The sequence below is a fragment of the Apus apus genome, chromosome Z (genome assembly GCF_020740795.1).
Source record: "Apus apus isolate bApuApu2 chromosome Z, bApuApu2.pri.cur, whole genome shotgun sequence".
NCBI classification, from domain to species: Eukaryota; Metazoa; Chordata; class Aves; order Apodiformes; family Apodidae; genus Apus; species Apus apus.
Window position 1 is genome coordinate 51,141,044 of NC_067312.1, and position 12,849 is coordinate 51,153,892.

Sequence of the window (12,849 nt, forward strand, 5' to 3'; positions counted from 1 at the left end):
CTAGAACATCTGTCATATGAAGAAAGGCTGACAGACCTGGGGCTGTTTAGTCTTGAGAAGGCTAAGATGAGACCTTATAAATGTCTATAAATATTTGAAGGGTGGGTGTCAAGAATGGACCAGTCTCTTTTCAGTGGTGCCCTGTGATAGGATGAGGGGAAATGGCACCAAATTACAACACAGGAAGTTCCACCTCAACATGAGGAAAAACTTCTACACTGTGAGGGTGACCAAGCACTGGAACAGGCTGCCCAGAGAGGCTGTGGAGTTTCCTTCTCTGGAGACTTTCAAGATCCATCTGGACATGTTCCTGTGTGACCTTCCCCAGGTTGTTCCTGCTGCAGCAGGGGGGTTGGACTTGATGATGTTCAGAGGTCCCTTCCAACCCCTATGATTGTATGGTTGTTCCTTGTCCTATTACTGGGCACCACCGAAAAGAGCCTGGCCCCTTCCTCTTGACATCCACCCCTCACATATTTGTAGATATTAATAAGATCCCCTCTCAGCCTTCTGTCCTCAAGACTAAACAGTTTCAGTTCTCTCAGCCTTTCTTCATAGTAGAGATGCTCAAGTTCCTTAATCATCCTTGTAGTTCTCCACTTGACTCTCTCCAATAGATCCCTGTCTCTCTTGAACTGGGGAGCCCCAAACTGGATACAGTATTCCAGGTGTGGTCTCACCAGGGCAGAGTAGAGGGGGAGGAGAACCTCCCCAGACCTGCCGGACACACTTTTCTTAATGCAACCCATGATGTCATTGGCCCTCTTGGCCACATGAGCACATGGGCTGTCCTATGGATAACTTTCTGTCCACTAGGACTCTAAGGTCTTTCTCCATGGAGCTGCTTTCCACCAGTGCCTGGTGTTGTGCTCTACGCTTGTCCTTATTGAGCTTCATGAGGTTCACTTTCACCCATCTCTTCAGCCTGTCCAGGTCACACTGGATGGCAGCACAGCCTTCAGGTGTATCAGCCAATCCTCCCAGTTTCCTATAATCAGCGAACTTGCTGAGGGTACACTCCATCCCCTCATCCAGGTAGTTGATGATTCTGAACAGGACTGGATCCAGTACCGATCCCTGGGGAACATCACTGGCCACAGGGCTCCAACCTGACTCTGTGCCGCTGAGCACAACCCTCTGAACTCTGTTGTTGAGCCAGTTTTCAATCTACCTCACAGTCAAATCATCTATCCCACATTTCTTGAGTTTTCCTATGAGGAAGTTATGGGAGACAGCATCAAAAGCCTTACTGAAGTCAAGATATATGACATCCACTGCTCTCCCTTCATCTACCCTTTTGGTCATGCCTTCGTAGAAGGATATCAGATAAGTCAAGCAAGATTTCTCCTTGGTAAATACATGTTGGCTACTCCTGCTAATCTTCTTTTCTTCCTTGTGGTTAGAGATGGCCTCCAGAATGAGCTGCTCCATCACCATTCCAGGGATGGAGGTGAGGCTGACCAGTCTGTAGTTGCCTTATGTTTGGCTGGAAGAGGATGTCTCTCTAAATTCGTGGCCTCAGCCTGCAATACCAGAAGTCTGGTAACCTAGATATAACTTTGACAACATGGAACTCGCAGATAATTTTCATTTCTACTAAGTATAGTGGTCATGGAAAAGTAATTTCTATGGTAAGCCCATAAGATGGGTTTTAATGCTCAACACTGCCATGGGAAACCCTGAGTCCTACTAGAACAAATATATTATGAAACAATAAATGAAGAATTTAAAGTCTTTAGTTTCTGCTGATGGATTCTACCAATGACAACTCAGGGAGGTTTACAACACACTGCTGGTTTCCAGATTAATGAGAAAATCCACATCCGCAGAGAGAAGACAAGCTAGCTCTGTGGATGAGACTGTTCTGCTGCATAGCCATTTGCATACCCTGTACAAATAAATGCTTCCAAACCATATCAAAATCCAAACTGTAACTGTGTCCTGCAGTTTTGTTTTGGTTTCTCTCTATTTCAATTAACTGAGAAGAACCTGACAGCTCTGCGGCAACAGAAGGACAGAATGGGAAAACAGCAGAGGGGGAAGCTGCCAAGGCTTGTCTCTATGAAGACAGGATGGGGAGGGGCCAGCAAGCAGGGTTGCTGATTGATACCACATTCTCTGACAAACCAAAAGACCCGAAAGCAAATGGATTTTGCCCCTATCCTTGCAGCTGCTGTCCCCTTTGTGGCATCTGCTGCCTGGAGTAACAACAGACACAGGTCCAACTGCTGGATGTGTGCACTAGTTGCAACCAGCACTGAAATGCTCCTGAACATTGGCATTTAAATATTGCCTCTAGAACACTGATTCAGTGTGCAATGTTTCACATCTCCCTCCTGCCCCACAGCAAACACAGTTACTGGGTAAAATGGTTTTTATGTTGAATTTGGGTCCTACTTCTTTGGTTGGCAAGGAGGATGCCTGGGAGAGGAACCAGGTTCACACATGGTGCCAGCACTTGTTGTCTCATAAAAGAAGGAAGTGCACTGAGAGAATGGCACATACTAAGTCCACTTTGCCCCTAAAGTTACCACAGTCACTTCAGAACATTCTGCATTGTTGTAGCACTTGCAGTGAGTAAAATGCACTTTAATTATTTTTCAAACTCTTTTGTGAATCCATCATGGTGCAAATTTCATTGTGATATCTAGGGCTCCATTTATCCAGCATGGCAGTTAAGAACTGGTGTTTTTTAGCATAGTTGTAGCTAAACAGGTTGCAGTAAGCTTTTCTCATGTGCTAGAGAGACCTTCTGCTTATTTTCAGAGAGAAGACTTTAGGATAAGGAGACTAACAATGCAGTTTGATTTGGCAGACTGAATAAGGGAGAAAAATACCCCATCGACACAGCTTGCAGAAATTGTGCTTGAGCCCCACTGGCTGTAGCAATCACATTTAGAGCAGTTGTATTTCCATTACACATAGAGTCTCCACTCCAAAATTTATGTACAATTTAACCTGATTATTTTTCTTCCCCATTTCTGCCTGACAAGCTGTATTTGCTATGCCCTGGGCTGGAAATCCATCCTAATCAACTTAAGACCTAGTAGATAAAGCAATTTTTTTTTGTCTCCACTGTCAGCAAAGCTGCATTTCACGACTGTGTTCAAGCCTCCACATAGGTCACTGGGATCTTCTCAAAATCCAGGAGCAAACAACAGGAACAGGAAAAAGTTGCAGTTTGAGTGAAGACAGAAAATGCCAGTGGAACTGCTCCCACTAGGACTGGAGGATAGGGGATGTGGGGGAAGCCAGTGGCAATATGCAATGTTTACGCAAATAACTTTGTTGATGGTTTTAACTGCCCACACACAAATGACAGTTTTGATTATTTTAACCACAGAATTTTTGTTTCCCACATCAAGCAAACTAAATACTCAGCAACTGCCAGACTATTAAGCAAATGGTATGAGAGATATTGATTCTGCAGTAGTAACAATCACTTTTACATAATGCCTTGCAGGCTTAGGTGTCCCTAGGCACACTACAAGTTGCACCAATGAAAACAGAACTTGAGCAATGAAACACCACAGCTTCCTGAGAGCACCATTAAAGAGGATGCAAACACCAGGAAAGTAAAACACACTCTTCGCAGCCAAAATTTTTAGAAGCATTTTGTAAAGGTTCAAAATACAATAATCAGAATACATATCAGACAGGCATCTCTTAGAAAAGGTGGAACAAGTACTGAAACAGCTAGGAAAACAGTGAATATCTTTGTCATGAAGTTTACCACATAGCTGGTGCAGTGCAAACTGCTGCACAATTACCTGGTTAATGTTTAACTGTATTGAAAGCTTTGGCTTAAAACCTGGCTGATGATAAACGCTGTTTGTCAAGACATCAATTTTCTCTCATTGAGAAGCTAATGCTTCACACAACAATGTCATTCATAATTGAACTGTGGCTCTATTTACATACTCAGAACACAAAAGCAACATCTGGGTCATCAAAAGCACAGCAATTCCCACTCCTGTTAACTCCTCCCCTGTTCTAATCTGCAACCAACCTTGTTAAACAGACCTCACTTCAAAACCTTTCTTCACTAAAGGTTTTCTGCAGGAACTCAAGCACGTTATGTTTTGTGTCTTATATTCTTGTCTGAATATGGACATGCCTGACATTTTGAGGGCTTCTTAAGGATAAAGTTAATCTGAAATTTAGAGAACCCAAAGGGGAAGGGAGCTACGAAACATGTGCAGGACTTTTATCAGCTGAAGAACAACAACAAAAGAGAGAGGAAAGTTAGAAGAACTTCTGACACTTTCTTTCTCACAGGAAAAATCTGCTATCGCCCTTAAAACCACAGGAGGGTAAGAGTGAAGGCTCAGAACTGAACCTTGCCCTCCACCTATAGAGCAAGTCATGTGCCTGGTGAAGGAAGCTGCTTACCTTCTGAGTGCATTCGTCAGCTCAGCAGCCAGCTCACTCTCGTTGTAGGGCCTCAGTTCAGCCAGTGTTAACGGTGTTGCAGTGCCATCGCTACATTCCTGAGAAATGAGAAAAAGCCATCTAATTTGAAATGCCTTACCATCTTAACGGGAAAACTCTGAAAACCTCTTCCTTCACAGCCACTCTTAAAATGGAGGTGAAATAAACATCACAATGTCACGACAACATGGCAGTGGATCAACATACCAAGAAATGGAGCAATGGATTAACACTTCCCAAATTCTTCTAAACCTTTCCTAAACCACCACAGCTCACTGATCTGCAGAATGCTGCAACAGTGTGCCTAACTTCTGGTGCCTTATATTACTTTTGACACTACACTTCAAACAAAGAAGCACCCGGATCCAACAATTCAGATGATGCTTTGCCAGAAACACTTAAAAGACACAGCTACACACTAGCTCTGGGTTTTGTTTTAAAACATACCACTGAGGTTTTCTGGGGACAAATTACTAAAGATACAAGACTACAGGTTTTTTAACGTATCAGTATTTCTTCCTGCAGCTTATTAATGTAAATACAGAAATCTGTTTATTTTGCATTATACTAAGGGGGTATAAGTCCTCATTTGCAAATAATTACAAACTGTTTTGGAAAAAAAGACTAGCACTACAATGCTCTAGCAGCTTCATAGAAAGGAGCTCTATTTTTTAATATTTTGTGTTTGGAGTAGGGGGAGGATGACATTTTGCTTAGACTCTCTTTCACTGTTTCCAGTGAGTGACAACAGGAAGGACACAACATGTTTAAACCACAGCAGCTTTTTATATTTGGCAAGAATAGCTTTGTTTTACTCTAAACTTCTTTTAGCCCAGGCTTAAACGGTAATTCTACAAAGTCCTCCTAAGTCACAGGATGGAAATAACCACCTAACAACTGGAGAAGAGAGAAAAGATGTACATACAGACTAAAGAGGAGAATTACTGACATGCTAAAGATTGCTGAGGGATACAATAAATCATGTTTACATCGATTTTAGAAACTTGTTTGACTCCTGACCTTGCCCAATTTGTCTTTGCTTCCACTGCTGGTTGAGCTGAGCGACCTCATTCTCTGCTCTTTTTGCTCTTCCACTTCAGACTTCAAGTGCTCAATATGGACAAGGTAAGCCTGCTCCTGGGCCTCTCGAGAGCTCAGCTTCAATTCCAATGCCTTCTTCTCCTTCTCTAGCAGGTAAAGCTGTGCTTTGAGCTCTGCCATCTCCTCCTGTTGAAGAAACATTATCAGCATGCTGTTCCCTGGGACTACATACCTAAAAGAAGATGAGGTTAAACATTTTCATTCATTCCTAGTATTTGACTGTTATTTCAATGGAGAGCACTATCAGCACCCAAAAGGCATTTTATAATCACATACTATATTTGTCAGAAGACCAATAGATCTTGAGACTCAGTGGAAACAGAGCAAATAATGTGGTGCTGAAATTGGAGTATCAGGGATCTGAGTAGGTTGCTGCAGAAGCTGAAATTTCTTTCCTTCTACCTTGCCCTCCAGAGACCCCTGCCCTAAAACCAAGAGTGTCTGACCTTCTTGTCAACAAGTTCCCTACTTGTTAGATTCCAGCTTGTTATTGATACGTAAGAATCAGAGTTGGTTTATGTCATCACTGTGGAGTAGGCCTGAGGGACTAGGACAGCAAACACAGGTCACATATTCCTGCCTCATAAAACCAGTCTCTGGTAGAACGAGCTGGTCCAAAAGGGCAACTGGGTACAGCACCACTGGATGTCCATTTTTAATTTCCCTTCTCTAGATGGGCAGAATCCCAAAAATATACAACTGGAGGGTAACAAAATTGCCCTTGCTTTTATTCTTCCATAAATATGATCCCCAGAAGATAGACACTCATACTTCATAGAAAGAAGCTCACTTCTGAGACCTAGCTCTTTTGTGCAATTCTTCTGCCACTCTGGTATTTACAACGGGTCTGTCAACTATTGTAACAGAACAAGGCTGGCGCTCTGGGGACACACCTCTGCTTTAACATCTGCCTGGCAGTGGCTGGACAGAAGAGTAGGAGCAAGGCATGAGAGTGGTGATGCTTCTTTCAGCATTTGCTCCCAGCCTTCCAAGAAAAGCAGCTCAATGGGTACCCTGAAGGAGAAGGCTCTTTGTGTATAATACTTCAGAGAAGTTTCTTCCATGAAATGCCTAGTTATTTTTTTAACTCAGAAAAACCCATTATCCACAAAAAATTGAAATAGTCGTAAAACATCATTTACCGTATGCGTTAAAAAGCCACCATCAAATGAAAAAATACTGGCAAAACAAATTAAAAAAACCCCCATAATCCAGAATCATGTTTTCACTGTTGAACTTGCTGTGCCCTGGGTCACCTCATGGGTGAATACTGTTTATACAGTAATTTTCTGTATTACAGTATAGTTCTAGACTTGTTTGTTGTGAAAACATCTCTAAAAGTTAGAAGTTTCTTGTTGTGTGGGCAGCCTAGGAACAAATCACTATTTTAAAATTACTTTTTGAACAAACAAAAAATTATAGTAATAAAATTATCAGAGGTATCTTACCTTATCCATTCAAAAATAATGCTCTTTGTATTATATCCTTTACTAACAAAGATTATACAAATACAAATCTTGGCACATATTTAGACTAACATTTTTCTGTAGAAGAGAATGTACATTCCTACCAGAAATTTGCTGTTTGGATTAAGCGTAAGATGCGTGCACAGGTATAGCACAGTTACTACCAGAATATAGTAATCACAGGTAATCACTGGCTTATTCAGAATCACCAACCATGCAAAAATAAAACCCGTATCCTAAAAACCCTCAGGCTTGGAAAGGTTTGTATGAGCTTTAAAATAATTCATTTATTCATCTACTTGTTTGTGAACTGAAGGTTAGAAGCACAATCCACTTCAATCAATGTGGTTTACAGAAATTTAGTTGTTAGGCAACCTTATAATTAATTTCCTTTGTCAACAGTAAGAAATGTAAATAACACTGATAAATAATGATGGGGAAATTTAGTTATAGGAGTTGAACTGGATTCTCTAGTATACTTGGGTGTATGGATTTAGCTTCTTAAGACTCTATTTCTAAAGTTAATAATCTACTTAGCCTGTTAGTAAAGGCTGAGCAGTAATTTGATCAGAATATTTTGCACTTACGTGAATAAAATATACTCTTCACAGAGGGTTATCTATTTGAGAGGGTCATGACAAGATCAACCTAGGCTGGAAGCTGAAGCTAGGTAAATTCAGCCTAGGAACAGGACAGTTATTTCACAGAATAAGAGAATGTTTGGAGTTGGAAGGGACCTTAAATATCATCAAATTCCAACTCCCCTGCATGGGCAGGGACACCTTCCACTAGAACAGGCTGCTCAGAGCCCCCTCCAACCTGCCCTTAAGCACCTCCAGGGATGGAGCCCCCACAACATCTCTGGGCAGCCTGTTCCAGTATCTCACCATCCTTACACTGAAGAATTTATGCCTGATCTCTTAACCTAAATCTCTCTTCTTTCAGCTTAAAACAATCACTCCTTGTCCTCTCACTGCAAGCCTGTGTCAAAAGTTCCTTCCCCAGCTTTCCTGCAGGCCCCCTTCAGGTACTGGAAGGCCACTATGAGGCCCCCTGGGAACCTTCTCTTCTTCAGGCTGAACAACCCCAGCTCCCTCAGTCTGTCATCATAAGAGACATGCTCCAGCCCTGGGATCATTTTTGTGGTCCTTCTCTGGACACGTTCCAACAGGGCAACATCTTTCTTGTGCTGGAGGCACCAAAGCTGGATGCAATATTCTAGGTGAGGTCTCACCAGGGCAGAGTAGAGAGGCAGAATCACCTCTCTTGATCTGCTGGCCACACTTCTTTTGATGCAGCCCAGGATGGAGTTGGCCTTCTGGGCTGCAACTGCACGTTGGTGGCTCATGTCCAGCTTTTCATCCACTAGTACCCTCAGGCCCTTTTCCACAGGGCTGGTCTCAAGTGTGACCTCCCCAGTCTGTATTCATATCTTGGGTGACCTCGGCCCAGGTGCAGGACCCTTCACTTGGCCTTGTTGAACCTCATGAGGTTCACCTGGGCCCACTTCTCCAGCTTGTCCAGGTCCCTCTGGATGGCATCCTGTCCCTCTGGCATATCAACCACACCACCCAGCTTGGTGTCATCTGCAAACTTGCTGAGAGTGCTCTCAATGCCACTGTCAATATAATTAATTAAGATATTAAGTATCATTAATGAAGATATTAAACAACACTGGTTCCAATCCAGACCCCTGAGGGACACCACTTGTCACCGTTTTCCATCTGGACTCAGAGCCAGTGACCACTACCCTCTGGATGTGACCATCCACTGAACAGTCCACCCATCAAATCCATATCTCTCCAATTTAGTGAGAAGGATGTTGCGGGGGACTGTCAGAGGCCTTGCAGAAGTCCAGATAGATGACATCCACTGCTTCTCCCTGGTTGACTGATGTAGTCACTTTCTTGTAGAAAGCCACTAGGTTAGTCAGGCAGGATTTGCCCCTGTCTTCTAGGAGGCAGGCATTTGCATGTCTTCTAGGAGGATCTGTTCCATGATCTTCCCAGGCACAGCGGTGAGGCTGATAGGCTGGTAATTCCCAGGGTCCTCCTTTCTACCCTTTTAGAATATGGGCATAACATCCTTTCTTCCAGTCACCAGGGACTTCACCTGACTGCCATGACTTTTCAAGTATCATGGACAGGCTTGGCAATTACATCTGTCAATTCCTTCAGGACTCTGGGATGTATTTCATCAGGCCTAGTGGACTTGTGTATCTTCAGGTTCCTCAGATGGTCATGAACCTTATCTTCACTTACAGTGGGGGGGACTTTGTCTCTCTGATCTGCATCTTGTGGGCCATCAACAAGAGAGTTATGAGGAGAGGAGTTGCCAGTGAAGTGTGTGGTAAAAAAATGAGAATCTCAGCCTTCTCCTCATCTGTTGTTACCATTTCACCATTGTGGCTCATCAGGGGGGGCTTTCTTTAACCTTCCTTTTCTGGTTTACGTACCTGTAGAAGCCCTTCTTGTTTTTCTTAACATCTCTTGCCAAGTTCAGCTCCAGCTGTGCCTTGGCCTTCCTGACCTCATCCCTGCATAACCTGCATCCCTGCATTTACTAGAAGAAAATGGTGAACTGAACCACTGCAACAATGAATCTGTGGAAATAATTTTTCCTATGACTCAGAAGTTTTAACTTAAAGACTGAATGTTTGTTTGTACTACATATCCTAGCTCAAAATACATTTGTGGATCAGTGGTTAACTCCTTAGTTTAGGAAGACAGTAAGCTTAGATCATGATATAGAAACTCCAAAGTTTGCAACCTGTCCCAGAAGATGTATCATGGACACCAAAAGCATGCCCAATGTTAGTTTTCTCATGTCAAGACAATGTGACTTTGAAGTACAGAAGCAAAGACAAAGCAGAAGCAAAGACAAAGCAGAAGTAAACTGTCAGCCAGTGCCTCACAGAGGCTCCCAGGGAAGAAACAGAAAAGAATGTAAAAGTTGAAGTTAAAAATTAAAACTACCATGGAGAATTCTGATATGGATACATAGAACCTGTGAGACAGGGTGGCAACAATAATTTTTCATGTGGGAAAATATAAGTAGCTGAGGTTTACTTAGAAAGTTAATTAGCCTTGACATATGCAGTAATTTTTTCCATGAAAATATGTTTTCTAAAGATAGTGTCTAAATTTCATTTCAATGACAACACCAACTTTGTATATTTACTATCCCCTTTTGCTCTAATTACAGGATGTTTATGAAATATTTTGCAGTTTAACATATCTAGACCTAAAGCACAAGTAGCATTTATAAAATGAAACCCTGAAAGAGAGGAGGTAGCAAGTGGTCACTCTTCCAGTGGACTGCAGAAGACTCAACCCATGCAAATTCACAAGCTTCAAGTACTAAATCTAGCAGGCATTAACTGAATATTGAGGAGTATTTTGTACTTGCAGTCATACTGTAATTCTGAATTTGGGTGAAAACTTGAAAGAAAATTAAAGACTCCTGACTCAATACTGTTGGAAACAGCACAGCACCCTCAACATTAAAATTAGTACTGGATCAGGTTATGTCAGAAGAATAAACTAGCAAGGACTCTTAAGTAGCAAAAAGTCCTAAAAGTCACAAAAACAGACTCCAGAAGGATCACAATACACAAGCTGGAATATACCTGCCTTCAGAAGTAAAACAAATATCAGAGCAGATAAATGCCATGCTTTAGTTAACTGCATTTTTCTGCTTACATCTGTAAGAGTAACAAATGCTGTAATAAAGGTGGACATGAGGATTCTTTACATTCTTTACTAAAAGACTATAGCCTTTACAAGTACTTTACGAGCAATATTATCACCACTTGTACATAAAAGAGGAAGAATTTTCAGTGAAGAAAGCTGAGATTTCTTATCTAGATTAAGTCCTTTGAAATGCAGAAAGGCTGTAAAGCAAGAATTATTTATACCCAGCAGAAGTAATCTCCTTGCTAATTGGGGCATGACAACAACTGACCTCAAAGCAGGACCACTGTGATGACAAATGGCAGATGAGAATATATTTGGAAGCATGGTTAATTATTGCTTGAAGCAAAGAATTGGATTTTATAGAAGTACTGGCAGACCACTATGTCTTACACTCCAAAGCAGTAAAAAAAAATAATAAATCAACAGGGAAACTGAGAAATCATCCCCAAAACATCTTTTTTATAGTAGCACATACTCTTGGGATCAAAGCAGAGTGTAGTTGTGCCTTTCATAATACTTCATGCACAGAAGAAATGCAGGAGTTTTCAATTTCTGTAGCAGGAGAGCACTTACCAACAAATCCATTCCAAGCTTTGACAAACCTGCATTTTCGATGTATCCCTTTCAGCAACCTAGGGATTTCCTGCAGTTGTGAATTCCAGTGAAGTACAACAAATAACAATGAACAAAAGTACTGTCAGTTTCCCTTTACAAGAAAGGACTGAAGGTGACTTTAGCCACCTATGTAAAATGTGTGTCTGCTCCACTATGCATTGCACACAAAACAAGGAAGAAGAAAGATTTCTTCTTCTAAGGACAATTCCTGCAGTCAAAACCCAATGTGCTAGGTCCAGCCAAAAGTTATGAGGGGACACCCTGTATCAAAAACAAGTTAAATGACTGTTTAGTCAACAAAAGGATTACCAGCTCTCAAAACTATGCCAGAAATTATGACATGCAAGGATTGGTGCTCCTGATAGGCCAGGGAATGCAAGGGCAGCAATCAAAAGCTGAGTTTTGTTTTTACCAGTCAAGTTTTTTCAGGGAAGATCTCAAAACAAAAGAGGAGAAGTGTGGTATCTGAAATACACACCTTACTATCTACAGATGTCTTCCAGTACATCTTGCATGCTTCAATTATAGGGAATATATTGCTGTTGGTAACAATACATTCAAACAACTAATGTAACTTTGAATCTTCTAACTGGCAGCAGACAATCTTTTTTTCTGACCTGCAAATACTGAATGCATTACTGCAAAATTGCTTTTGTCACCATGGAAAGGTAGCACCACTAAGAACATAATTATCATTACTAAGTTACCTGTTAGCCAGCAGTAGCACATCTGAACAAAAATCTATAGCTTTAGAAGCTTATGAAAAAATTAGGATTTGCTGTTCCACATGATACCATCATCTGACATATCTTCCAGTAGTTGACTAAAATAAGACTTACTATCATGCAGAAATCAAACTTCTTTAAACTGAACTAAAACCAGACAATTTCTAAATGCAGATATGTGCTCATAGTGCCTTTAAATATTCTTACGTTTTAGTTCACCTCTCTCAAAGGCTATATAAAAGCCAGATTTAAAGCTCCATCCTTGGTCAATAAAGGTCCGTTTTTCTAGATCACATCTTTAGCACTGGACACATAGACGTGGCCTTAGGTACCAGAGTTTTCTCCAAAAACCTGTTACTGAAAGTCATTACAGCCACACTCTGAACCAAGCTATAGATTGCATCACAGTGCCTGGAACACCTCTGGACTTGTAACTGAGTGCTGGAGAGCATTAGGGATGATAGCTTCTGACAGACTGTTCCTCCTTCCACGGCAGTATTAAAAGCAGGTGAAATTTTCTGCTTCAGTTCACAAAGATTCAAGATGCACATTTGCAGGCTTGTAATTAAAGTAATGAACTGGGCCTTTCAAAGTGCTGTATCATGGTCACCCTCACGCAACTCAGCTGCTCAAGGAGAGCATCTGGTTTGCCAAGGAGAGCATTCCAAGTTCAGAGTCACAGATGAGGTCCTTGCCTAATTTAAAACACACGCACAGCTCGTCACTATTGACTACTGATTGTTTCAACGAAGTTACCGTTTCTCACCCAGTAATCACTATCAAAGCCTGCCATGAGTGCAACTCAGAATGTTTTGC

The 12,849-nt window shown here is 41.6% G+C and overlaps 1 protein-coding gene across 4 annotated transcripts in view; it reads right to left on the reverse strand.

The window, feature by feature from the left end:
- MCC (MCC regulator of WNT signaling pathway) overlaps positions 1-12,849 on the reverse strand; it is a 211,012-nt gene that overhangs the window by 14,067 nt on the left and 184,096 nt on the right. For all 4 annotated transcript variants that reach the window (XM_051641985.1, XM_051641981.1, XM_051641982.1 and 1 more), the window contains 2 exons: positions 5,452-5,658; positions 4,393-4,490 (listed from right to left, as the gene is read on the reverse strand). In XM_051641985.1, the coding sequence (XP_051497945.1) occupies positions 4,393-4,490; positions 5,452-5,658 (305 nt within the window). The remainder of the gene's footprint in view (positions 1-4,392; positions 4,491-5,451; positions 5,659-12,849) is intronic.